The following is a 26,906-nucleotide window of genomic DNA, read 5'->3' on the forward strand; positions in this document are numbered from 1 at the left end:
TTGTCGCCGATCGGCCTTGGTTGTCTCTCGCAAGGTGGATTTCCACAACTTGTATCTTCCTTAGTTTGATGCAAGTCCGAATGTAGCAGCCACTTGTAGTTCAAATTTTCGCCGATCGACCTTGGTTATCTCTCGCAAGTTAGACTTCCACAACCATTGTAAGGGGGGTTGGTTTACAAGAGCGCAGTATCACGCACTCGAAAATTTCGTTGCTTTGAAATTCACTTCTTCCAAGACTGCAGAGATGACAAGTACCCCTTACTCCATGGCTTTCCGAAAGTTCCGAAGAGTTTCTTTATGTGTGCCTACCACAGTCTAGCTGGATGTGTTTCAAACGGCTGAGGGGTACTTGTTGTCAGTGGGGGCTCTGATGTTGGCAGATACTGCATCTTTTCCTCTCACTATTAGCTGGTGTAAGGGTCAGAATGGTTGCATGGTTTTACTGGTGTAGCATGAACTTGATAGGAAATAGTAAGGCTGAACAGATTCCAAATGAAGGTTGTTAAATGCATAACAGGAAACATAGACGCTGAATACAAAACGGCATTCAATTGAATAACGACTGAGACAAATTAAACCCTTTAGCATTGCTGCAAGATCTTAAGTGAATTGTTCAGGTGAAATTTGAAAACAGGTTGAGTCAAAAGTTACCCCACTTAAATAAGCTTCTGAACCGTTTTTTCTCTTACTTTTCAGTAAACACATGCATATCACCGAATAATAGCTATCTTTATATTGCTCTGAGGCACCCTTGACAGACTCACTGCCTGTTGGTGTCCCCCCAAGCATACTAACTGTTATTTACTTGGGAAAAATTATTTCTCATTGTTGTTTTTTTTTCTGAATATGGTCAGAACATTCTGTGCTACTTGGGCAGTAATCGGTATCCTTGTTTTTGTCTTTTTTCTTATCAATTTCTTATCTTGTCCTAACTTTTGCTGCTAGGCTCAATCGTTTTTTTAAAAAATTTTCATCTGATTCAAGTTTCGGTTTCAATGTGCCCCACCAACTTCAAAAACAATACGTTTTTTGAGCAGCGTAATCTAATAAAATTAAGAACAAAATTGAAATGGAAATTATGGTATATGTTTTTTTGTCAACTGTTTTGTTTTTCGCGCCTTAAATTTCAATAAGCTAGATTTCATGTTTTGAGTTTAACTTATTTGAATGCAAAGGCAAAGATAATTGTAACCTCGTATTTTTTCTGAAACGTATTTGCACTTCAAAACGAAAAGTTTTCAGATTAAGCTGTTAATCAACGAAGTTATTTATCACTTATTTCGGTCGATTGGTTTAGTTTGTTTTCATGAAGAAGTAAATTTAGTAACACTAAAATTTTGATTTTTTAGCGAGTTGACATTTGATTTTCATAGGTTCAATTCAAACTCGCTGGCATAATTGAAGACAAATTACGCTTTCTATTTGCAAAAGTGGCAATGGCGCAAAAAACGTGAATTTTACTTCTGTTGTTGAAATTGGATTTTAATTTTTAGAATCGCCAGCGGAATATAAGTTTTTTTTATTGATGCAAGGTTTTCTGATTGGTTTAGTGAGAAAAAAAGTTAAGCTTAAAGATTCTTGAATTTCGACGAGCGTTATGGTGATACATTGACCTTTTTTAACTTTGTTTTACATTGACGAAATTTGAAAGTTGAAAATTGTTTAAACGATATATAATTTGTTTAAACGGTTTTCTTGTTCATTGGCCTTTTTCCAAACGTCGGTTGGTTATCTTTTAAATGTTTGCTTACATGAGATGAAATTTTCAGATGATTATTTTTGAAAGCATCAAAGTTTTTGATCGCAGATAGTTTTTTAAAGTGGATATCTTTAGTAACTGTGAAAGATTTTGAGCATTCTCCAATATTTCATATAATTATTTAAATTTGTTTTTGATCACTCAGCGTCGCCTTTGTGTTGAAGTCTTTGGAAAGTATTTATGCATACAATAAGTTCTGCTGTGTCAATTTGTAAGAAAAGAACGTTGTAGAAAAAATGTTGTAGACACACTTTGATCACATAAATTTGAAAACAAGTTCATTCGATACATTCTCAAAAAAGATCTGCAGTTTTTCGTGCTCATTTGATTTATTTTGACCTTTTTTTCTATGTGTTTTGACTAAATTCTAAAAAGTAGGGGAATGAGGTTGTCGTGTTTTTTGGATCATTTTTAACTTTCTTTTTATATGTTTTTGCAAAATATTTAGAAGACGGGGGAATGGGTGGCAGTTAAGCTTTACTTTTACAAAGAATATCTGCGGCCAGAGGAGTACCATATCTTGCGCAACATCGAGCACAAAAATATCGTCAAGTTTCTCGCCTTTGAAACAGAGGTACCTTACTAAGCTGTGTTGATTCAAAATAAAATTTTAAGAACTAAAATCTTGAGAATTTTGTTATACTTATCAACTATTTTGTAGGCAATTAGTCAGAACCCAGTGCTAGTGATGGAGCTGTGTTTAAGTGGTTGTTTGCTCACTCATATTCAAAAACCTGAAAACTTCTACGGTCTCGAAGAGCAGGATTTTCTTGGACTTCTCCGCGACACTGGTAGAATATAACAAATTCACTTGTATCAGGGATTATTTATTGTCAACAGTTTTCTACTAGTATGTGCTATCTTTTGAAATATGAATGGCATTTTGAATGATTTTATCAATTATTTTAGTTGATCTCGTTGATGAAAAATGTTCCTCATCAAAATTTTCTTCCTTAATGTGGAAAATAATCAATTCAATGAACTTCAGCAAGAGGTTGGAACTATCTGCGAGAGAAGAACATAGTTCACAGAGACTTCAAACCGAACAACATTATGCGCTTTCTCAGAGATCCTCAAGGGGCACCAGAAGTCATCTACAAGATAACGGATTTCGGAGCCGCCAGGTTCCTACAGCAACAAGAGAACTTTGGCTCATTTCATGGAACTCATGAGTATTTGGTATGTTTATTTCCAGTAATATCTACTAAAAACCTTACAAGAATCTGTGTAAATTTGTGGAACTACTTGCGCTTTTGCCAATCATATAAGCGTTTTTGAATTATATCGGGCTTAAAATATTTACCCCAGATGTCTAGGAGATGGTTTGGAGAAAAGTTTTAAGATTCGATGAAGTTGGACGTTTTTGCAAATCATACCGTAAATTGTTGGCTATTTCAGCATCCAATGGTGTTCAGAGAACTGTTGAACTATGAAAACAGAGATCCCAACAAGAAATCATTTGATGCCTCTGTGGACATTTGGAGTCTGGGAGTGACACTTTATCACGCAGTTGCAGGACACATTCCATTTGACCCCTTCGAAGGCTGCAGGACAAACCCGGCCAAACACATGGAAATAGTTCGAAACATGACACCCGGTGTCATTTCCGGACGACAGCTGCACAAAAATGGAAGTATTTGCTACTCGAATAAGCTGCCGATTGAGTGTCAGTTGTCGGAGAACTGCAAAGAGTTAACTGAATATTTTTTGGCCAATGTGTTTGCGATGAAATGGCAATTTGGCGAGTTTTTCTTGACTGTTCAGAATTTGCTTAGCAAGGTGGTGATTCACGTTTTTGTGCTTCACTCAGGACAGGCTGACCGCATCTACATGAACAGTAATGACGGGTGAGATCATGAAATAGCTTGTTTTTTTTTGTACTAGTGAGTTTATTGTGGTCTCTTATATGCAATCCGCCTTCAATAACCTTATTCCAGTAAAACCATTGTAAATTTTAATTTGAAAGCAGTCGTTCTGTTCGCAATTTATGGCTACATCCTTTCTAATAAAGTGAATTTCCGGCTTAATGATTAGTCAGATTAACCTTGTAGCGCTCAATCTTGTATCGCTCAATATCAATCATCCCAATCAATCAACAGAAAATATAACTGAGAGTTTTGATTTAAAACAAACGTTGACCGCTGTAGATTTTAACGTTAGACTAGTAAATAAATGAGTTGAAGATTCTATTTTGGGTATGGCGTAATGCTGTGTCGCAATATTGGAGCATAATTTTATCACTGTAATCGAACTGAATAGAAGTTCTTTGTAATTACACAGAAAACATGTTTCTACAAATTAAACTATGGAGATTCGCTATAAACTTAGTGCTCGCAAAATTTTTTATTACACGTTATAAATAACAACGTTTTTTATTGCTGGTTTTTTTTGCTAGAGAGCAAGTGACTTGTTATCGAGAATTAAACTTTTTTTCGTAAATAAATTATATTACAAATCTGCTAGATATTGATTTTGGTATCTTATTGAACCTCCGTAGTTTTCAAGCCCTTCGTATTTGATCTTGTGGCAATTTGCCTGCCTTGTGAGCCTAAGGCCTTGAGTTCGAGTACCGGTCGGACCATGTTTACACTTGCTAGAGCTTGTGTCTTGCAATCGGGAACTAAATTTTTTCCCGTAAACAACCTTTCTTACAATTGTAAGAAATGGAAGTTGCTTCAATAGTGAAACTTAATAACATCCTTTCCTTTTGGTCTGGAGGTATGCAGAGGCCTTGGCATCCTATGGTCTGTTGTTCGAGTACCGACAGGACCTTGTTTTTATTAGTGAGGGAAACACACCATTGTCTGCCTATTGCTCTTGCTTTTTTGTCGGCTTCATTGACCCGTCGCGTATTTTTATTGAGTTGTGGGTACTTTTCCCTGTAATTACTGTAACTTAAAATTTATTAACCCTGGCTTCGCATGTTTTACTTTTTTTCACATGAAAGTTTCATTCGGCCTACATGGTTTCGGCTTTAGTTGTATTGACTTATTTTGTGTCATTTGAAGGGCAAAACTTTTTATTCAGGTCGGTCGTGGTGCAACAAATTTCAATGTTTAAAAACTTAATCGCTCAAATTTTTTGTAACGACAGTTTTTATGGCTTTTTTTTCTGTTTTAGTCTCAACGGTCTTGTATCCACTTATTGTCGGCTTAGTGGCCGCTGAATAAATAGTAAAAGCGAAAAGTTAGGTTATGTACGGAAGCAATTGAACAGCTAGGTCGAGCTTGATTTTCATATTGAATGCTGGTATTTGTGTAACCGACTGTTTTTATGAAATTGAATTTTTCATTTTTTCCTTAATTTTGTTTTGATAATATTGTTTTTCGACTTAGTTGTTAACGTTTCTGTTCGTTAGCTTGCAATGCTATGCATGCGTTGTATAGCACATAATGCGATGCTTCGCCCCTGTTTTTTAATATCTGGAATTTTAATTTTCTGGGACACGTTTTGGACTATAGTTTGTTTGTCTGTTTTTATTGTTCGAAGTCTCAAGGAGTTCTCACAGCGCTATTGTAAAGACACAGATGATTAATTTTCTTGATCTTGTGTTATTCAACGTTATAAGTTTCAGTGCCTGACGTGAAGACGTTTTTATAGGTGGCGATGGTTTTTTTAGTAAGTGTTCACGCTCAAGTTTTTCGCGGCTCGACTTTTGATTTCTTTTTAAGTTCGGTTCATTTCCTTTGTTGAAATGACGGCAAAATCATTTATGAACAGCAAAAGTGTAACGGTTACGAAAAAAGTGGAAAATTTATAGTTTAAGAAATGGGCTTAAATTTTCTGAATTCCTCGTGGAATGAAAAAATTTTGATCGATTTTTTTTCTAAATGGGATAACTTGAAGAAAAAAGTGCCAATCATAAATAACTCTTGAAATTCAAAGAGCTTCAACGCGATATATATCGAAATCAGAAAGTTGAATAAAAGCAATCATTGTTTTCTGTTAAATGAATTAGTGACTTTTTCAACTGTTTGCTAGCAAAGTTTTTTTTTGCAAATGAAAGAACTTGGGAGTCCTAAAACTTTTTCGGTGTACAATTTTCATCTTTTGGCTCTACGGAAATCTTCTCTAATTTTATTTTCCTAGTTTGCGCTTGGTAATTTTTTCCTAGTAGTTTCTTGACTTGTTTTCCTCCTATTGAACATCTTTTTAGACATACATTTGTATATGTAGTTTTTATCGACTTTTTATTCCAAATGTTTTTTGTACCTAGTGGTTTCTCTCATTTCCATCCGCTAGCTTGCAGTGCTATTTGTGTGATGCATCGCAAGTGTTCCGAAGCTTGGCTTCGTCTTCTGTATACGATTATACGTTCTAAGCGCACGACATGCCTAATAATCTAATAAGTGTGATACCGACAATACACTGGCCCGGACGTAGTTAATCGTGTCATGCACTGGGCGGAAATTATGCATTGTTTTGAATTAGGTATTCCCTGTTGCAAAGCAACATCCGGAGGCGTTTTTCTATCGACCCTTCGACAGAAATGAAGTTCATGCTGAACAACCAGGTGCTGGAAGTGTCCTCTCAATCAATGGCCACATTCCCAAAGACGTCCAACGAGAGTCCCCTTGTGATCACATTGGAGTTCAGTGAGCCATTCAACCTGGTCAAGGACCCACCAGTAGGTTAGAAGTGTATTACGTGTAAGTGTTAATGAACGAAGGAAGTGAATTTTCACATATTTAATTGGTGTGATTTTTTTAAGCAGAAGTTTTTAAGTTTGTTCACGCTCAAGCTTAGTGCGTTGTCATTGATAATTGCTCCCAATTTCAACAAAAATGACGGAGTTTTATGCTTGGTGATTTTCTATCCCCACCAGTTTCGACATTTTAACCGTTTTAGACGGAATATTTTATACCATATGAAAGATGTCGATGTACTGAGCTCAAATATTAAAAGATGTATCACCCGTGATTTTTTTCGATAAGTTTATGTGGGTTTGAATATGGCCAATGTGGGATAATTAAGTCGCGCAATCTATTCAGTTTTCTGCTAAAGCGTAGCTAATGCGGGTTATGCATTCAAATGATGTGTTAATAGCTGCAAATTATTCACTTTGTATCTTCATTCGGTGTGCAGACAAGAGAGAGGGGTTACACACTCCATAACAAAACTATTCATTGCACAAAAAATGATTGGTTGAACTTCGCTTCAAAGGTTGATTGTATCTTTCAAATTTCCAGAGTTGCAATGACACTTCATCAGTCCATCTACATGTCGGTTGTTTTCAATTTTCATTTACTGTTGCACTGATGAAGTGTCTCACAATCGGAGCTCGAAAGTTTCCTGTTGAGGCAACTACGTAACGTTGTCCGATTTTTTTGGTCCGGTTTCATAGTCGGAGAGTTGCACGAATCAGTTTCAAATTAGAGGCTGGTTTTTTATTCATTCGCTAGCGAAGTTTCTACGGGATAAGAAAAAGCAACAATTCGTCGGACGGAGAGTCTATAAAATTAGACAAGCAAATAAGACGCGACTAATTACAATGTTTCAGACTTATTTGCAAAATTTTAATGCAAAAAAATGATGTAATTGAGCTGGTTTTGGGTCTTAAAATTGTTTTCTGACGACAGTTTGCTTGCGGTTGAGCTTTCCTAAACACCAGGGAGTTTGTGATTAGTTTTGACCCCAGGTAAATCATGCAACAAATCACAGGTGTATAATTTACGCATTTAAAAGATGTTTTGAAGTGTTCGGGTTTTCGGATTTCATTTATAATATTTTGGATAAGCTTTGAGATAAAACGGTCTTTTTCAGAGTCGATGAAAGTAGTTCAGACTGTTATATAGGTCGCGAGTTTTTTTAGGAAGTCTTAAATATTGTTCAGGCTTAAATTTTTTTTTTCAGTTTTTTTTTAAGTTCAATTCATGTTCTTTGTTTAAAGGAAGGCAAACTCGAAAGTGAAGTCAAACTGCGAAAGTGTAAAGTTCACGAAAAACCTGATCGACTTTGAACATGGTATTTAATTAACAGATTTCCCGGCGAATGAAAAATTTTACCTATTGATTTAGTTTTCTCAACTTGGGTTAAATTATCAAAAAAAGTGTCAATAATATTTTGTTCTAGAAATCCAAGGAAATTTCAGGCCATCTTTTTTTCTTGGAGTTTCGAAAGTTCAGATTCAACATTTCGAGTTATAATTAGTAGCGAAAAGTTCGGACTGACAAATTTAGTTAACACGAGCAAATGACCAATGTAAGACAATTTTTGCATGCAAAAGCTATTTTTTTTAATGTCACAGAAAATGTGTCTCAATGTCAATGTCGCCCTAAAAATTCACATGCATGCAAAAATTGCTCAAATTTGGCAGATTTATCTTTTTTAATTATTTCTGTCTGTCCGAGCTTTTTGCAACTCTCTATTGGTTTTAACAAATTCATCGGACATTGTATAAATTGTTTCTTTGCTTAAAATAAAACTAATTAATGTAGTGAGTACTTATATCTATAGGTCTTGCTGTTTTTTTTTTTCAGGAAAAAGACTTAAAATTTATTCACGTTCAGTTTTGATTTTTCGCGGTTTGACTGGTGATTTCTTAAATTCAGTGCATTTCTATTGTTAAAAGGAAGGCCAAATCCACTTTGGAACAGCAAAATTGTAAAGATCACCAAAGACGTGGTCGACTTCTAATTTCGAAAATGGAAATTAATTATCAGATTCCCAGCGAAATAAAAGTTTTACCTATTGATACAGGTTTCTCAAATTGGGTTAATTTTAACCTTAAAGTGTCCATCATAAATTGTTCTATAATTTCAGAGAGCGTTAAGGCCATCTATTTTTTTCTTCGAACTTCAAAATTGAAGGCTCATGAAAAAACGAGTCCGTTTTTTTCAGTTTCCTTGCTTTCATTACTCTTTTCCAACTGTTACTTGGCTATGTTTTTAAATTGTGCTCTTAAAATAAAAGTTATACCTATTGATCCAGCGAAATAAAAGTTTTACCTATTGATACACGTTTCTCAAATTGGGATAAATTTAACCTAAAAGTGTCCATCAGAAATTGTTCTATAATTTCAGAGAGCTTTAAGGTCATCTATTTTTTTCTTCGAAACTCAAAAGTTGAAGACTCTGGAAAAAGAAGTCAGTTTTTTTTAGTTTCCTTGCGTTCATTACTCTTTCCCGACTGTTAGTTGGCTATGTTTTTAAATTGTGCTCTTAAATTTAGGCGAAATTGAAATTTTCAGAAAAAGTGTTATCATTCTGCATTGCTCTTTTGACAGTTCAAATTTGATTGCAGTTTTGACGCAATTTCACTTTTTCACTTCCTCAAGGTCCGATATTTCAAAAATTTAAGATGTTGTCCGATAAATTTGTTTTACCTTCTAACAAATATATCGGATAACGTCTTAAACTTGAGAAATTATGACCTTCAACCTGAAACTTATTAGAAATAATTCTATGAAGTTTCGTGTTTCCCTTTTTTTCGGCGTTTTAAGTGTTCTTATCTATTGAAAAATTGCATGTCAGATCGCTGCTGAATGAAAGATATTTTGAAATTAAAGTCTTGAAGTTATAGAGAGTTGCAGAAAGTTCGAACAGAAAGAATTAATTAAAAAGAGCAACTTTCTGGACATCAACGAAAATTAAAACTGAAATAAACATAACGTCGAAAGTTCATGAAGCAGAGATTCGCTCAAAACCTATAACAACTGTTGGCAATTGCATCCGAAGCGTCGAATAGTAAACCATGAAACAGGACAATTATTGTTCAGGGTAGCTTATGTTTTTCTACGATTAGTTTCCAAATTTTGAATGATTTGATTATCTTCACTTCCTTTTTTGGGGCGACCTAATCTGCTTTTTTTATTGAAAATAACTCTAGATATCAATTTTTTAAACTAATTTTGTTAGCTGTTTGATAATAAAATTTGAATGTTCATCGCAGTTTTTAAATATTAGGCTAGCAGAATCATCGGATAATCGACGATCTCGCATTTTGAATTCGGTCTGACAAAAAATTCAAGGTTGTTCGGCTTAAGATTTTGCATGCAAAAAAGAGTCGAAAAGCACTGATTGCTTATTTTAATTAATTCTGTATGTCCAAACTTTTTGCTACTAATTATATATTAAAAAAACGCATTTGGGTTCGCTCTTTCGACAGTTCAATCGCAATTTTGAAAATTTGGTTGTATTTTCAACGCTATTTCACTGTCTTAAGGTGAGATTTATTTCAGATATATAAGGCGTTGTCCGATAAAGGTGTTAAAAGCTACATAATTAGTAGCAAGAAGTTGGAACGCTCATAATTTAAAAAAAGCTATCTGCCAGTTTTGAGCAATTTTTGCATGCAAATTGGAATTTTTAGGTGACCTTGAGATATTGAGAAATTAAGCTATTTTTCTGAAATAGGTCATTTGCTCTTTTGAATTAGTTTTATCTGTTCAACTTTTTGCAACGTTCTATATACAAGGGTTGAGAAAAATGTTATAAAAGTTGCTGAAATTGATTTCTTATCTTCTATAATAAGTTGGAACAGAGAAATAATAAAAAATGAGCAATCTTAAATTTTTCAGTTAAATTGTGCATGCAGGTAGGATTGTAGGTGACCTTGAGACAGATTTTCTGTTGACAAAATAAGCTTAATAGTTTTTAACAAATTTATTGGGCCTAAAATTTTGTAATCATTCTGACCTTCAATCTGAAACTGTTAGAATTAGCTCTTTGCTGTTTCGCGTTCGCCTTTTTGTCGTCATGTTATGTGTTTTTATTATTGAAAAATTGCTTGTCAGATCGATGCTGAATGGGAGTTGTTTGGAAGCTAAGGGCTTTAAAATCTTCAAAACAAATTGACCGCTGAAAAAGCACAATCTTTTTGGTTTGCTCTTTTGACAGCTCACATACAATTTTGAAAGTTCGTTTGGCATTTTAATTCTCATGTCTGAAGTTCAGAATTTGTGATGAACTCAGTCTGTTTTATGTTAATTAGTTTTGCTCTATATTTTACGGAAAAAATGCGTGGTAAACCAATTTCAGCCGATTTTGCTTTTTACAAAATTTCGGACCATCGTTGTCGAAAATGAAGGTATTACTGGGTACAGAATTGGAAAAACTGTTGCTAATGAGCACGTCAACAGTTTATTGCATTTCGGAACGAAAAATTCGAAATAGTTACCGCCAAAATCTCAAAAAAACCAGGACCAAAACCTAAAATTTACGAAAATTAGCTGCAACTCGAATTCCTCGGTTGCATGGAACCAGCCCGATTTCACAAAGCAAATTCTCAAATCGGACTGGCGATTCAATTGACAACAGTTGTCATATTCGAAAAGTTGGATTGTTTTATTACCTATAACTGGAAATGAGTTATATTCAGTGACGAAATGGTAATTTGTTTAAGGCGTGGAAAAAATATGGAACATATTTTGGATACAAAAAACTAAATGATAAAAAAAAATAGTGACCCAGCCATATGACGAAAAACCTGGAACCGTTATTGTTCGGGGATAAGTGGTGGCAACTGGCTTGGATTGCCTTTATGCTGGAGTCAGAACCAGTAATGGAGAAAAGTACGTCGAAATTATGGCGAGTTTTCTGTTGCCGAGTCGAGAAAATTTGAACCCAGTCAAATTGTGCATTTTTCAATAAAATAATGCTCGGCCGCAAACATGTGTCACCAAAACCTGGTTGCGAGAAAATCAAATTCGATGTTTGATTTGGCAACATATTCACCAGATCTCAATCCTATCGAAAATGTTTGGGGTTTGATAAAAAATCGCCTGTATATACATCTGACGACTTCCCCTGAAATATTATCCAACGTTTGAAAAACCTTTGGCAGAGTTTGCTGCGCGGCTATGCTGTATCTCTTGCCCATTCAATGCAAAAAAGATGCTCAAAGTTATTCAAAAGCAAGGATTGGGATGAAAATATCCTCTCTCTGTTTTGTCATGTATCATTTTGAATTAATGCTCCTTTAGTTATTACACTTTGTATTAGTGCGAACTTTCTTTTTTTCCAACCTAAGTCGAAAATAAAAGTGCTAATTTTGGTGGCATTTTTGAATTGGTAGGCTGCGGTTGCAGTATATTATTATATGTGCTTTGAAATTTGATTAGTAAAAAGTTAACACAGCTGATGCATTTTTGATTGATCAAATGAACCGAAAAAACTACTTTGTTTCAAACACAGCACTACAATGATAAAAAACTCGTTTTCAAAAATTTTCCATGTCACTCTATCTCGCATTTTTTTGAAATGCATAATTTATACATTAGGCTTTATGCTTTCCAATTTATTACATGCGAAATTGTGTCTTTTTGTATTTGGTGCTATTTCTACTGCATCGAACTCGCAATTTATTATTATATGTATCTGCTTTTTTGGTAGTTGGTTTTAACTTTCTAGAGCTGCATTTTCTTCGTGTTCTCACAAGTGTTCGCGAAGCGCAGCTTCACCTCTGTGTTTGAAATTAGTTCTGTTTAGTTTATTGTCATTTTTTCGCGTTCGTTGGCCTAAAAGCATATTGCCAACAATTTGGCGTTAACTATTACTCAGAAATTTAAGGCGTTGTCCGATAACATTGTTAAAAATTATACCGCAAAAACTGCCTGAACAGGTCATTGTTTCGACTTTCGTAAGGAAACTATTTGTGCTCTGGTGGATTTTTTTTCTACAGACAAATTTGGACTTTTTAGCTAGCCAATTTTGACGGAATTTTTTTAAAAAGGTATTGTTGTTCTGAGCCTAAATTTGAAAAAAATTTTACCTCATCATTTTTCGTAAAGATATTGGGGTGTAAAGATTGCCATTTTGGCCAATTTGGGACAATTAACACGCGATATATTTCGCGCTATTAAGGCGTAAGCGGAGATTTAATCCGTCTTAGAAATCGTTCCAAATTGTTTGAAGGAAGCTTATTTGTCATAATTGGTTTGTTACTAGGAGCGAAATCTGTCATTTCGTACTTTGTGGCGTGTGGGGGGATGAGTTTCACAAAAAATCTCAAATTACAAAAAAATATATTTTTATTTATTAAATTTAATTTTTTCATGTTATTACTGCTCCATAGACCTTAAGAGGCAGTCGGAACAGTCAGGGCCTCGCTCTGATACGAGCAGTTTTGTTTAAATTTTGTATTTTCCACATTGCTGCAATTCTCTATAAATGCTGAATTGAATTTTTTTTCGAATTATCTTCATCTTGTTTTCAGTCAACGCACACAGTTTTCAAACGTCAGACTCGAGAAAGGACAGCAAGAAGGCGAGAGAGATCTGTGCAGACATCCACAGGATCAAGAGACGCATCGAGACATATCACTCCAAGTCGGAACTGATCAAATCAACCACCGATAATGTCATGTGAGTCACCGCTTTCTAAGAACACCAGTAATATTCATGACGTAAATTGAGATATGTTGACTCTCTGATAATGGGGCTGCTCTCATGCGCGAAGGACCGAATGGGCGAAAAAATTCGTGAGCGAAGGACCGAAAACAAAATTAGCCGACAGTCAATTTTTAAAAAGAAGCAATTGCCATTCAATTAAAATGAATTCAATGAAGCAATATTTTCCTTGGTCACGAAACGGCCCTTGAAATATGAAGTTTGTTCCAATTCGGCAGCGGTCAGTGGCAATTTGAAAATTTTGCATATTTCTGCCGTTTTTATATTCGGCCAATATCAGTATTAAGTCCGTTTTTATATTCGGTCAATATCAGTATTAAGTCCCTGGAAATGTTTACTTTCTTTCCAAGGTCTTAGATTGCTGAAATCTGATTGGCTGATTTGTATTTTCGCGCATTCGGTCCTTCGTGCATGAGGGATTCCACCTCCGATAATCATTCAATTGTTTTTTTAGTGCCACATTCAATTCAAACGTTGAAAAACTTCATGCATCTGTACAGGATTTAGTGGAAGTTGCCAAAGCTAACGACACTTCTCTGGATATTGCGTACGAAAAGTGAGTACAAATGCGGTGCGTATTCACAAGTTCCAAAATGAAAAATCAGTCCCATAGGTTCCAAAATAAAATAGCAGTCGCATAAGTCCCAAATTTTTTCAATTGGTCAAAAGATTAAATTAGCCGAGTCTCGGTTTTAAGGTAGCCGGTGGGTGCGCTACGCGCGCGTCGCCGCTTCGCGGCGATAACCGGCTCTAAATTTCGTACAGCGTCCTACCCTTTGCTGGCAAGCTCGCAACACGTTGGTGCGGCTGCGGCGGTCACTATTCTGCTGTTTGAGTTAACGCTGCTTGAACAGTATACAATCAATCCAGAAATTCATTGGCTCAAGTTTCAACCAATCAGAATTCAATAAGGTACATTTTGGAACTTATGCGACTGATTTTTTTATTTTGGGAGCTATGAATATTGGAACTAATGGGAATTCACCACAAATGCTATTGCCGAATTAAAAAGTCATCGACAAATTTCGGCGTGAAATCGAAAATGTCGAGAAATTGTATTATTTTCATTTTTCTAACTTACTGTTATAAAGAGTAATGAACGTAGCGAAGACTATAGATTATTCTTTTGTTTTTAGTTGTCGATGAACGTAGTTCAGACTCTTATATAGGTCCCGATGGTTTTTTGATAGGTCCCGAAACTCCAATATCGAACAGCAAAGTTTAGAGGTAACGAAAAACGTGATCGACTATTGTTTCGAAAGTGGGATTGAGTTATCAGATTTGAGCAATTATTGCAAGCAAATTTGATTTTTATAGGTGACTTTGAGACATCTTTTCTGTCAGAAAAATTGCAATTAATTTCATCAAGAAAGTGCTTATCATAAGATGTTCTTGAATTTCACAGAGCTCTAAGGTTATCGACTTTTAGTTTCGAAAATGGAATTGAATTATCAGATTTCCAGCGAATAAAAAAATTTTAGGGTGATATATTACAATAGGTGGCAGATTCAAGTTAAATAGCTGGATTGATCAACAATAATACAATACAACAAGACTGCTCGTATCAGGGCGAAGCCCTGAATGTTCCGACTGCCTTTTAAGGTCTATGGAGTAGCAATAACATTGTGAAAACATTTCCCAACACGCCATATTAAGTACAAAGTGATAGATTTTGCTCCTATTAACAAATCAATTATGACATATAAGCTTCCTTGAACTAATTTGGAACGATTTCTAAGACGGATTAAATCTCGCTTACGCGTTAATAGCGCGAAAATATCGCGTGTTAATTGTCCGAAATTGGCCAAAATGGAAATCTTCAAACCCCCATAACTTTACGAAAAATGATCACAGGTGAAATATCTTTTCAAATTTAAGCTCAGGACAACAATAGCTTTTGATTGATATTAAAAAAATTCCGTCTAAAACGGCTAGTTAAAAAGTCGAAATTTGCCTGAAAAAAAAACCCACCCCGAGAACAACTATTCCGTTACTTTCGTTACGAAAATCTGAACAATAACAGTTATACTTCGAACAGTTGATATAATTTATTTCGACGCCAAATTTTTTGACAAAAGAAGTGAATGATTTGAATTTTCGAATAGCTTTTCATCGGGCGGAGTACTACATTACAAAACTTATCTTAGTAGATTGTACAATTGATTGAAAATGAAATTGATTGAAAATGAAACTACTATATTGTATAAGAGTTGTCAAATTTAATACATGCACGACTCAAATAGTTCTAAGGATTATTAACTACTGTAACATATCACCCATTTTACCTATTGATGCAGTCAAATTGGGTTATTTTTTAAATCAAAAAAGCCTTTATCATAAACTGTTCTTGAAATTCAAATAAATTTTTCAAATTTCGAAAGCCAGTTTTTTCGGCTTCCTTGCGTTCATTACTCTTTAACAAGTGTCAGTTGGCTATGTTTTTTTTTAGTAGAGAATGATCAACTTAGGTGAAAACATGCAATAAGGAGACATCATTATAGCTAAAATAATCATCAACTTGTAGTAGCATTAAATTGATGAGGTGGCCTTCTGAGCAGTTTTTCTTTACAGTCAGACAACTTAACATGATACCACACTTTCCTTGAAATGGTCAAAACAGTCTGGCAAAAACAAAATTAAAAACGGAACCTAATCAATAAGTAAGAAGATATCTGATTTTTGTGCTGGTTATAAATAATAAACACGTCTTATTGTATTGTTTCAGCTATGTTAGTGTCTACCGACTAGCAGGAGAAGTGTACCAAACTACAAATGAGAACTGCACAGCCATTCTGACATCAGTATCAGCCAATATAGAGGAACAAAGGGAACGATTTCAGGCTACGAAGAGGGAACTGAGTAGTCTGGACCAGGAGCTGAAGCATCTCCACAATGAGTATGTTGTCAAGGGATTCCTGCAGCAGGAAGTGAAGGAGCAAGAGCCAATGGAGACCATATCAAGTTACAAGTAAACACTTTTGTTTTTGTGGATCAGGTCAGTGTAGGTCGAGAGGTTTCATGTTCTTTTTCCAATTTATTTTCAAAATGTAAGACAATTTACGCTCTACATAACAAAGTGTAAAAACGTGATTTATCGTTGGTCCGATGATGTATGTTAAAGATCGCTTTTGATTGTCTGTCAAAACATTTGAATAGCCAAGTGAATATGATTTAATTATTATGGGGAATGACAGGGTCAGTTTTTCAGTGTTGGGATTATGGGAAGTATTTATTCGGACGCACTGGATCTGCTCAAGAGCATCGAGATGCGAGAGAGAAGAAGAGTCAATAATTCAGCAGGTTAATCACTACTAGAAACCATCGAAATCTTCCATTGCATGTATAAGCCAAGTTATCGAGGGGTTGAGGGTGCCTGTGGTATAGAAAAACCAGTCTTGGTGATTATGTAACTCTCATGCAAAGTTCATAACACTCATGCAAAGTTCAACAACAGCAATGTAGCACTCATGCAAAGTTTGTTTTTACTTTGGCTGGCTTACTCACGCTAGGTGACGCTATTGAAGGGTGTTAAACTGGCTGTAAGTAACGGTGCACTGACGAAGTTAGATACCCTGACGGCTAACCTTCTTGGATTGAAAATTATTGCCCAGAAATGAATAGATTACTTGAAAATTCTCTGAAGCTTGTTTTTGTTAATGAATTTTTTTTCTAGTTCAAGAAGAGCAGTCAGTGGACCAAGTGATTGACAGGTTCGATGTTTAACTTGATACCAGCATAAACTCAGAATTATTTTTCTAATTGAGAATGAACTCGAAATTTCAGGAGCGTGTTGATAAATTTGTACAACAAAGCAAGCGAGCATCTGAAAGTAAGTATCAGTTTTGTTTTGTCTCATTGCCATGTAGAAAATTTGGTTCTAGAATTTGTTAATATTCCGTCCTTTCAGAATTGCTCCCAGATGCTGCAATGTCTGCATGACCAAAGGAAAGATTTCTTCTCGACCCTAAGTGAAGTCGATCGCCGGGTATCCGAACTGTCATCCAAAACGATGAAGCTGAGAAAAGACCTGAATGAATTCACCACTGACATTACAGCAGTTAGAAAAATTTTGAAATCTTGTGCTATAATCCTTTCTATGGTGCCTTGTGAAGAAAATCAACGCGCATAAACGACTAGTTCAATGGTTAAATATGTGCTAAGAGAATATTTCATCCTTCGTTGAAAATATCCAAAAAATGTGCTCTGAAGATTTATTGGTGTTGGCCCAAAAACTTTGTTTTGTTGAAAAGATCCAAAAATTGTGCTTCTTGATCGAATGCAGATGAGTTGAATGACGTGTTTCAGGTTCAGCGCCAAAATGTGGAAGATATTCAGAACAAGCTGCTGCCTATTCTGAAGAGTCTTTTTTTGAAAAAAGTGAAAAAGGAAGTAAAGCTAAAGAAAGAGTAAGTCGTCACCTTTTTCATCTGATTAATGACTAAGAGAGCATTGAATTAAGCTCCACGAACGCACTAACAGAGATCCAAAAAAGACTAGATGTTTTAAACGTTTCTTTCGCCTGTTGATTACAGAAAAAAGCGGCGTCGTATCATATTACGAAGTTCACTTTGTTCCAACCCAACTCGCCAGTGAAAGTGCTTATTTATTGGCACATTTGCTGGCATGGCATTGGCAATTAAATAGCATCTGTTGTATCTGCTAAATTCGTGGCCAGTGTTTATGTTTTCTCAAGCCTTTATGACGCAGTTGCGTTCACGTGATACTCATCTCTAGATTGGAGCTTTGATTCCGGCACAAAACGGGGAGTTTTTTTTTTTAATTCCTACCTTTTTTCCTTAATTCACTATTCTAATTTTTGAGAGCTACTTTTAACGGCTTTATTGCCTGTGTTTGCGGGGTGCAGCGTTGCCCGTGTAATGAAAATTCAAACAAAACATATTTTTGCGTGAGGGTTTGGTAATCGTAAATCTAAAATTTTGCAAAGAGCCAAATCTAGATATTTTAGGAGTAAAATAATGATTTTCCTGCATTTTCAAATACAGAAGTAGTGACCAAGATATGGAGTGCGCCTCCTCTACTCTTTCGTAAAATAGCTGTTTGCTCATAGAATTAATTGAAAATTCTAGAGCGAGGCGTGATTGACTTTCTGATTTTGGTGTTTAGGTTTAAGATTCTGGCTAATCAGTTGATGAGTCTGCAGTCGACGACGGAGATCAATCAACAACTTCTACAGGACGTCATGTGAGTTTCTCTACGCACACCGAAAATGATGTAAATTTATAAAAATTCAGTGTTCTGAATATGCTTTATGGCATTACGTGAAGTTAAGCTCATTTTAAACTTATGTAATCATCACTTATGTTCATTGATTTTTTCAGATCTGCAAGAACTGCTAATGCGAGCAACATTGACGGCCTTTCTTCTCACTTCTCATCCACCAATATTTCCGTCGACAGTGACGCTGTTAGCAGTGCGCCTGAAGAATGATGATTAGAACTATTTTGGCCACGTGCACAAAAACTGATGAATCGAATCCAGTACTGTAATAATTTTCTTCATGGTCTGATACCGTATTCTATGCATCAGATCGAAAAGCAAGCTGGATGTGTTCGTTTATGATGATATTGGTTATTGATGAAATTTTGATTAGAGGAAGAGAAGAACATTTAATTTTTTAAATATATAGTAGCATTTACTTCAATTCAATGTTAGTTAATTTAGAGTTCTTTCAAGTAATGACTGGATTAAGTAATCGGATGTCCTCAAAAGTAAGTCTGGAAAAATGAGCTTTTATTCTGGTCTCTTAATTATGTGTAATGTTTTTAAACAAAAAATTCCATCAGCTGCAAATGAAAAGCAAATCTTTCTTAATTCCTGTTTGATAAAAACGTATAATGAAAATATATGGGATCGGGTTATTTTATTTTTTATTTTGAAATTGTGGGTGGAATTTTTGACCTATATTTTTGAATTGTTGACATTCTCAAAAACAACCGTTCCAAAGCTAAAATGCTGAATTCAATGGATTGAGCAGGTTGTGGGAAGCTCCCCTGTATTAGCGGCAACGCCCAATTTTTTTTGCACGAAAAGTTATGGCCCTCAGAAAAGTCAAATTATCGATTTTTTTTTACCGTTTTTTGAAACTTGGTTTTTTTTCTCAAAAACTAACTGCCAGAATCTGAGATTTTTGGCTGAATGAGTAGGAGTTGTGGAAAGCTACCTTGCATACGCTGCTGCGCCCAATTTTTTTGACACAAAAAGTTTTGGCCCTCAGAAATGTCAAATTTTCGATTTTTTTCCTGTTTTTAACTTTTTGACTTTTCTTAAAAACTACCCTCCCAAATCAGATTTTGGTTTCCATAGGAAAACGGGTTATGGGAAGCCCACTAAATGATTGGTAAATGGTTGCGCCTAAATTTCATACAAAAGTTATGACCCTCGGAAAAGTCAGTTTTGATTTCTTGTCCGGTTTTTCGAAACCTTTTGACTCCTCTCGAAAACAACTCAATCTAATATCAAAGGTTCAATCACGGCAATAGTTTGTGGGAAGCCTTCCTGCAAAAGATGCTACGCTCTAAAATTTGTTCGTAAAAATTCTGAGAAAAATCTTTGGGAAAATTCCAAAATCACAAAAATTTCACTCTTATTTCAATCCGGACAAAATCCGGGCTGCTTCAAATTATCCGGACAAAACTTGAAACTTGAAGGGCGTTTTTCTCAAAATGAAGAGTACAGCAATAGCTTAGAATTTCACTTGAATTATCATACTGCAAATTATATTGCGAAGTTTGCAATCAAAACTGGAACCCAAAAATGGTGCATTATGGCTTTTTTTCAGTTAATCAATAATTACGCATAAATTGCTAAGTTAATCTAAACAAAACTCTAAAAGCCTCTCACACAGCCCAATAACTATTGAATACATTTTTCGAAAGATTGAACGAATCGGTTGAAATTTGTTTTTTTCGAGTCTTATATAATATAAATGACATTTTTGTTGTATCTGCTAAATTCATGGCTAGTGTTTATGTTTTTTCAAGCCTGTTTGATGCAGTTGCGTTGACGTGATACTCCTAATCTCTAGGTCGGAGCTTTGATTCCGGCCGAAAACGCGAGTTTTCTTTTTTAATTCCTACCTTTTTTCCTTAATTCACTATTCTAATTTTTCAGAGCTATATTTAACGGCTTTATTGCCTGTGTTTGCGGAGTGCAGCGTTGCCCGTGTATAGAAAATTCAAACGAAACGGGATTTTGTGTGAGGAATTGGTAATCGTAAATCTAAAATTTTGCAAGGAGAGCCAACTCTAGATATTTTAGGAGCAATATAATGATTTTCCTGCATTTTCAAATACAGAAGTAGTGACCACGATATGGAGTGCGCCTCCTCTACTCTTTCGTAAATTAGCTGTTTGCTCATAGAATTAATTAAAAATTCTAGAGCGAGGCGTGATTGACTTTCTGATTTTGGTGTTTAGGTTTAAGATTCTGGCTAATCAGTTGATGAGTCTGCAGTCGACGACGGAGATCAATCAGCAACTTCTACAGGACGTCATGTGAGTTTCTCTACGCACACCGGAAATGATGTAAATTTATAAAATTTCAGTGTTCTGAATATGCTTTATGGCATTACGTGAAGTTAAGCTCATTTTAAACTTATGTAATCATCACTTATGTTCATTGATTTTTTCAGATCCGCAAGAACTGCTAATGCGAGCAACATAGGCGGCCTTTCTTCTCACTTCTCATCCACCAATATTTCCGTCGACAGTGACGCTGTTAGCAGTGCGCCTGAAGAATGATGATTAGAACTATTTTGGCCACGTGCACAAAAACTGATGAATCGAATCCAGTACTGTAATAATTTTCTTCATGGTCTGATATCGTATTCTATGCATCAGATCGAAAAGCAAGCTGGATGTGTTCGTTTATGATGATATTGGTTATTGATGAAATTTTGATTAGAGGAAGAGAAGAACATTTAATTTTTTAAATATATAGTAGCATTTACTTCAATTCAATGTTAGTTAATTTAGAGTTCTTTCAAGTAATGACTGGATTAAGTAATCGGATGTCCTCAAAAGTAAGTCTGGAAAAATGAGCTTTTATTCTGGTCTCTTAATTATGTGTAATGTTTTTAAACAAAAAATTCCATCAGCTGCAAATGAAAAGCAAATCTTTCTTAATTCCTGTTTGATAAAAACGTATAATGAAAATATATGGGATCGGGTTATTTTATTTTTTATTTTGAAATTGTGGGTGGAATTTTTGACCTATATTTTTGAATTGTTGACATTCTCAAAAACAACCGTTCCAAAGCTAAAATGCTGAATTCAATGGATTGAGCAGGTTGTGGGAAGCTCCCCTGTATTAGCGGCAACGCCCAATTTTTTTTGCACGAAAAGTTATGGCCCTCAGAAAAGTCAAATTATCGATTTTTTTTTACCGTTTTTTGAAACTTGTTTTTTTTTCTCAAAAACTAACTGCCAGAATCTGAGATTTTTGGCTGAATGAGTAGGAGTTGTGGAAAGCTACCTTGCATACGCTGCTGCGCCCAAATTTTTTGACACAAAAAGTTTTGGCCCTCAGAAATGTCAAATTTTCGATTTTTTTCCTGTTTTTAACTTTTTGACTTTTCTTAAAAACTACCCTCCCAAATCAGATTTTGGTTTCCATAGGAAAACGGGTTATGGGAAGCCCACTAAATGATTGGTAAATGGTTGCGCCTAAATTTCATACAAAAGTTATGACCCTCGGAAAAGTCAGTTTTGATTTCTTGTCCGGTTTTTCGAAACCTTTTGACTCCTCTCGAAAACAACTCAATCTAATATCAAAGGTTCAATCACGGCAATAGTTTGTGGGAAGCCTTCCTGCAAAAGATGCTACGCTCTAAAATTTGTTCGTAAAAATTCTGAGAAAAATCTTTGGGAAAATTCCAAAATCACAAAAATTTCACTCTTATTTCAATCCGGACAAAATCCGGGCTGCTTCAAATTATCCGGACAAAACTTGAAACTTGAAGGGCGTTTTTCTCAAAATGAAGAGTACAGCAATAGCTTAGAATTTCACCGGAATTATCATACTGCAAATTATATTGCGAAGTTTGCAATCAAAACTGGAACCCAAAAATGGTTCATTATGGCTTTTTTTCAGTTAATCAATAATTACGCATAAATTGCTAAGTTAATCTAAACAAAACTCTAAAAGCCTCTCACACAGCCCAATAACTATTGAAAACATTTTTCGAAAGATTGAACGAATCGGTTGAAATTTGTTTTTTCGAGTCTTATATAATATAAATGACATTTTTGTTGTATCTGCTAAATTCATGGCTAGTGTTTATGTTTTTTCAAGCCTGTTTGATGCAGTTGCGTTGACGTGATACTCCTAATCTCTAGGTCGGAGCTTTGATTCCGGCCGAAAACGGGAGTTTTCTTTTTTAATTCCTACCTTTTTTCCTTAATTCACTATTCTAATTTTTCAGAGCTATATTTAACGGCTTTATTGCCTGTGTTTGCGGAGTGCAGCGTTGCCCGTGTATAGAAAATTCAAACGAAACGGGATTTTGTGTGAGGAATTGGTAATCGTAAATCTAAAATTTTGCAAGGAGAGCCAACTCTAGATATTTTAGGAGCAATATAATGATTTTCCTGCATTTTCAAATACAGAAGTAGTGACCACGATATGGAGTGCGCCTCCTCTACTCTTTCGTAAATTAGCTGTTTGCTCATAGAATTAATTAAAAATTCTAGAGCGAGGCGTGATTGACTTTCTGATTTTGGTGTTTAGGTTTAAGATTCTGGCTAATCAGTTGATGAGTCTGCAGTCGACGACGGAGATCAATCAGCAACTTCTACAGGACGTCATGTGAGTTTCTCTACGCACACCGGAAATGATGTAAATTTATAAAATTTCAGTGTTCTGAATATGCTTTATGGCATTACGTGAAGTTAAGCTCATTTTAAACTTATGTAATCATCACTTATGTTCATTGATTTTTTCAGATCCGCAAGAACTGCTAATGCGAGCAACATAGGCGGCCTTTCTTCTCACTTCTCATCCACCAATATTTCCGTCGACAGTGACGCTGTTAGCAGTGCGCCTGAAGAATGATGATTAGAACTATTTTGGCCACGTGCACAAAAACTGATGAATCGAATCCTGTAATGTAATAATTTTCTTCATGATCTGATACCGTATTCTATGCATGAGATCGAAAAGCAGGCTGGATGTGTTCGTTTATGATGATATTGGTTATTGATGAAGTTTTAATTATAGAAAGAGAAGAACATTTAATTTTTTAAATATATAGTAGCATTTACTTCAATTCAATGTTAGTTAATTTTGAGTTCTTTCAAGTAATGACTGGATAAAGTCATCGGATGTCCTCAAAAGTAAGTCTGGAAAAAAGAGCTTTTATTCTGGTCTCTTAATAATGTGTAATGTTTTTAAACAAAAAATTCCATCAGCTGCAAATGAAAAGCAAATCTTTCTTAATTCTTGTTAAAAACGTATAATGAAAATATATGGGATCGGGTTATTTTATTTTGAAATTGTGGGTGGAATTTTTTGACATAAATTTTTGAATTGTTGACATTCTCAAAAACAACCGTTCCAAAGCAAAAATGCTGAGATCAGTGGATAGAGCAGGTTAAGGGAAGATCTCCTGTAAAAGCGGCAACGCCAAATTTTTTTTTGCACAAAATTTATGTCCCTCAGAAAAGTCAAATTATCGAATTATCGATTTTTTTTTACCGTTTTTTGAAACTTTGATTTTTCTCAACAACAAACTGCCAGAATCTGAGATTTTTGGCTCAAGGAGTAGAAGGAGTTGTCGAAAGCCACCTTGTATACGCGGCAGCGCCAAATTTTCTGACACAAAAAGTTTTCGCCCTCAGAAATGTCAAATTTTCGATTTTTTTTCCGTTTTTTAATTTTTTGACTTTTCTCAAAAACTATCCTCCCAAATCAGATTTTTGGTTTCCATAGGAAAATGGTTGTGGGAAAACCCACTAAATAAATGGTAAATGGTTGCGCCTAAATTTCATACAAAAGTTATTACCCTCGGAAAAGTCATTGTTTTGATTTCTTGTCAGGTTTTTTTAAACCTTTTGACTCCTCTCGAAAACAACTCAATCTAATATCAAAGGTTCAATCACGGTAATAGTTTGTGGGAAGCCTTCCTGCAAAAGATGCTTCGCTCTAAAATTTGTTCGTAAAAATTCTGAGAAAAATCTTTGGGAAAATTCCAAAATCACAAAAATTTCACTCTTATTTCAATCCGGACAAAATCCGGGCTGCTTCAAATTATCCGGACAAAACTTGAAACTTGAAGGGCGTTTTTCTCAAAATGAAGAGTACAGCAATAGCTTAGAATTTCACCGGAATTATCATACTGCAAATTATATTGCGAAGTTTGCAATCAAAACTGGAACCCAAAAATGGTTCATTATGGCTTTTTTTCAGTTAATCAATAATTACGCATAAATTGCTAAGTTAATCTAAACAAAACTCTAAAAGCCTCTCACACAGCCCAATAACTATTGAATACATTTTTCGAAAGATTGAACGAATCGGTTGAAATTTGTTTTTTCGAGTCTTACATAATATAAATGACATTTTTGTTGTATCTGCTAAATTCATGGCTAGTGTTTATGTTTTTTCAAGCCTGTTTGATGCAGTTGCGTTGACGTGATACTCCTAATCTCTAGGTCGGAGCTTTGATTCCGGCCGAAAACGGGAGTTTTCTTTTTTAATTCCTACCTTTTTTCCTTAATTCACTATTCTAATTTTTCAGAGCTATATTTAACGGCTTTATTGCCTGTGTTTGCGGAGTGCAGCGTTGCCCGTGTATAGAAAATTCAAACGAAACGGGATTTTGTGTGAGGAATTGGTAATCGTAAATCTAAAATTTTGCAAGGAGAGCCAACTCTAGATATTTTAGGAGCAATATAATGATTTTCCTGCATTTTCAAATACAGAAGTAGTGACCACGATATGGAGTGCGCCTCCTCTACTCTTTCGTAAATTAGCTGTTTGCTCATAGAATTAATTAAAAATTCTAGAGCGAGGCGTGATTGACTTTCTGATTTTGGTGTTTAGGTTTAAGATTCTGGCTAATCAGTTGATGAGTCTGCAGTCGACGACGGAGATCAATCAGCAACTTCTACAGGACGTCATGTGAGTTTCTCTACGCACACCGGAAATGATGTAAATTTATAAAATTTCAGTGTTCTGAATATGCTTTATGGCATTACGTGAAGTTAAGCTCATTTTAAACTTATGTAATCATCACTTATGTTCATTGATTTTTTCAGATCCGCAAGAACTGCTAATGCGAGCAACATAGGCGGCCTTTCTTCTCACTTCTCATCCACCAATATTTCCGTCGACAGTGACGCTGTTAGCAGTGCGCCTGAAGAATGATGATTAGAACTATTTTGGCCACGTGCACAAAAACTGATGAATCGAATCCTGTAATGTAATAATTTTCTTCATGATCTGATACCGTATTCTATGCATGATATCGAAAAGCAGGCTGGATGTGTTCGTTTATGATGATATTGGTTATTGATGAAGTTTTAATTATAGAAAGAGAAGAACATTTAATTTTTTAAATATATAGTAGCATTTACTTCAATTCAATGTTAGTTAATTTTGAGTTCTTTCAAGTAATGACTGGATAAAGTCATCGGATGTCCTCAAAAGTAAGTCTGGAAAAAAGAGCTTTTATTCTGGTCTCTTAATTATGTGTAATGTTTTTAAACAAAAAATTCCATCAGCTGCAAATGAAAAGCAAATCTTTCTTAATTCTTGTTTGATAAAAACGTATAATGAAAATATATGGGATCGGGTTATTTTATTTTGAAATTGTGGGTGGAATTTTTTGACATAAATTTTTGAATTGTTGACATTCTCAAAAACAACCGTTCCAAAGCAAAAATGCTGAGATCAGTGGATAGAGCAGGTTAAGGGAAGATCTCCTGTAAAAGCGGCAACGCCAAATTTTTTTTTGCACAAAATTTATGTCCCTCAGAAAAGTCAAATTATCGAATTATCGATTTTTTTTTACCGTTTTTTGAAACTTTGATTTTTCTCAACAACAAACTGCCAGAATCTGAGATTTTTGGCTCAAGGAGTAGAAGGAGTTGTCGAAAGCCACCTTGTATACGCGGCAGCGCCAAATTTTCTGACACAAAAAGTTTTCGCCCTCAGAAATGTCAAATTTTCGATTTTTTTTCCGTTTTTTAATTTTTTGACTTTTCTCAAAAACTATCCTCCCAAATCAGATTTTTGGTTTCCATAGGAAAATGGTTGTGGGAAAACCCACTAAATAAATGGTAAATGGTTGCGCCTAAATTTCATACAAAAGTTATTACCCTCGGAAAAGTCATTGTTTTGATTTCTTGTCAGGTTTTTTTAAACCTTTTGACTCCTCTCGAAAACAACTCAATCTAATATCAAAGGTTCAATCACGGCAATAGTTTGTGGGAAGCCTTCCTGCAAAAGATGCTACGCTCTAAAATTTGTTCGTAAAAATTCTGAGAAAAATCTTTGGGAAAATTCCAAAATCACAAAAATTTCACTCTTATTTCAATCCGGACAAAATCCGGGCTGCTTCAAATTATCCGGACAAAACTTGAAACTTGAAGGGCGTTTTTCTCAAAATGAAGAGTACAGCAATAGCTTAGAATTTCACCGGAATTATCATACTGCAAATTATATTGCGAAGTTTGCAATCAAAACTGGAACCCAAAAATGGTTCATTATGGCTTTTTTTCAGTTAATCAATAATTACGCATAAATTGCTAAGTTAATCTAAACAAAACTCTAAAAGCCTCT

At 35.1% G+C, this 26,906-nt stretch overlaps 1 protein-coding gene and 3 long non-coding RNA genes across 8 annotated transcripts in view; all 4 read left to right on the forward strand.

The window, feature by feature from the left end:
• LOC134844800 (inhibitor of nuclear factor kappa-B kinase subunit epsilon-like) overlaps positions 1 to 18,787 on the forward strand; it is a 572,416-nt gene extending 553,629 nt beyond the window's left edge. For both annotated transcript variants that reach the window (XM_063861624.1, XM_063861618.1), the window contains exons 3-17: positions 2,208 to 2,333; positions 2,421 to 2,550; positions 2,748 to 2,938; positions 3,158 to 3,606; positions 6,191 to 6,390; positions 12,914 to 13,061; positions 13,561 to 13,662; positions 15,832 to 16,074; positions 16,315 to 16,406; positions 16,780 to 16,816; positions 16,890 to 16,935; positions 17,014 to 17,163; positions 17,412 to 17,512; positions 18,231 to 18,308; positions 18,446 to 18,787. In XM_063861624.1, the coding sequence (XP_063717694.1) occupies positions 2,208 to 2,333; positions 2,421 to 2,550; positions 2,748 to 2,938; positions 3,158 to 3,606; positions 6,191 to 6,390; positions 12,914 to 13,061; positions 13,561 to 13,662; positions 15,832 to 16,074; positions 16,315 to 16,406; positions 16,780 to 16,816; positions 16,890 to 16,935; positions 17,014 to 17,163; positions 17,412 to 17,512; positions 18,231 to 18,308; positions 18,446 to 18,554 (2,202 nt within the window). In that variant the 3' untranslated portion in view covers positions 18,555 to 18,787. The remainder of the gene's footprint in view (positions 1 to 2,207; positions 2,334 to 2,420; positions 2,551 to 2,747; positions 2,939 to 3,157; positions 3,607 to 6,190; positions 6,391 to 12,913; positions 13,062 to 13,560; positions 13,663 to 15,831; positions 16,075 to 16,314; positions 16,407 to 16,779; positions 16,817 to 16,889; positions 16,936 to 17,013; positions 17,164 to 17,411; positions 17,513 to 18,230; positions 18,309 to 18,445) is intronic.
• A 1,448-nt stretch (positions 18,788 to 20,235) lies between these two features.
• Positions 20,236 to 21,099, forward strand: LOC134844814 (uncharacterized). 4 transcript variants are annotated; one of them, XR_010162701.1, is made up of 4 exons: positions 20,236 to 20,322; positions 20,385 to 20,463; positions 20,543 to 20,620; positions 20,758 to 21,099. It is a non-coding gene; the product is annotated as an uncharacterized LOC134844814 (long non-coding RNA). The 4 variants fall into 4 exon arrangements; XR_010162703.1 differs by lacking the exon at positions 20,385 to 20,463 and having other exon boundaries at positions 20,236 to 20,333; XR_010162702.1 differs by lacking the exon at positions 20,385 to 20,463.
• A 1,414-nt stretch (positions 21,100 to 22,513) lies between these two features.
• Positions 22,514 to 23,362, forward strand: LOC134856754 (uncharacterized). Its single transcript, XR_010164840.1, has 3 exons — positions 22,514 to 22,774; positions 22,854 to 22,931; positions 23,069 to 23,362. It is a non-coding gene; the product is annotated as an uncharacterized LOC134856754 (long non-coding RNA).
• A 1,463-nt stretch (positions 23,363 to 24,825) lies between these two features.
• Positions 24,826 to 25,569, forward strand: LOC134856755 (uncharacterized). Its single transcript, XR_010164841.1, has 3 exons — positions 24,826 to 25,087; positions 25,167 to 25,244; positions 25,382 to 25,569. It is a non-coding gene; the product is annotated as an uncharacterized LOC134856755 (long non-coding RNA).
• The last annotated feature ends 1,337 nt before the right edge of the window (positions 25,570 to 26,906 follow it).

The sequence above is a fragment of the Symsagittifera roscoffensis genome, chromosome 1 (genome assembly GCF_963678635.1).
Source record: "Symsagittifera roscoffensis chromosome 1, txSymRosc1.1, whole genome shotgun sequence".
NCBI classification, from domain to species: Eukaryota; Metazoa; Xenacoelomorpha; order Acoela; family Convolutidae; genus Symsagittifera; species Symsagittifera roscoffensis.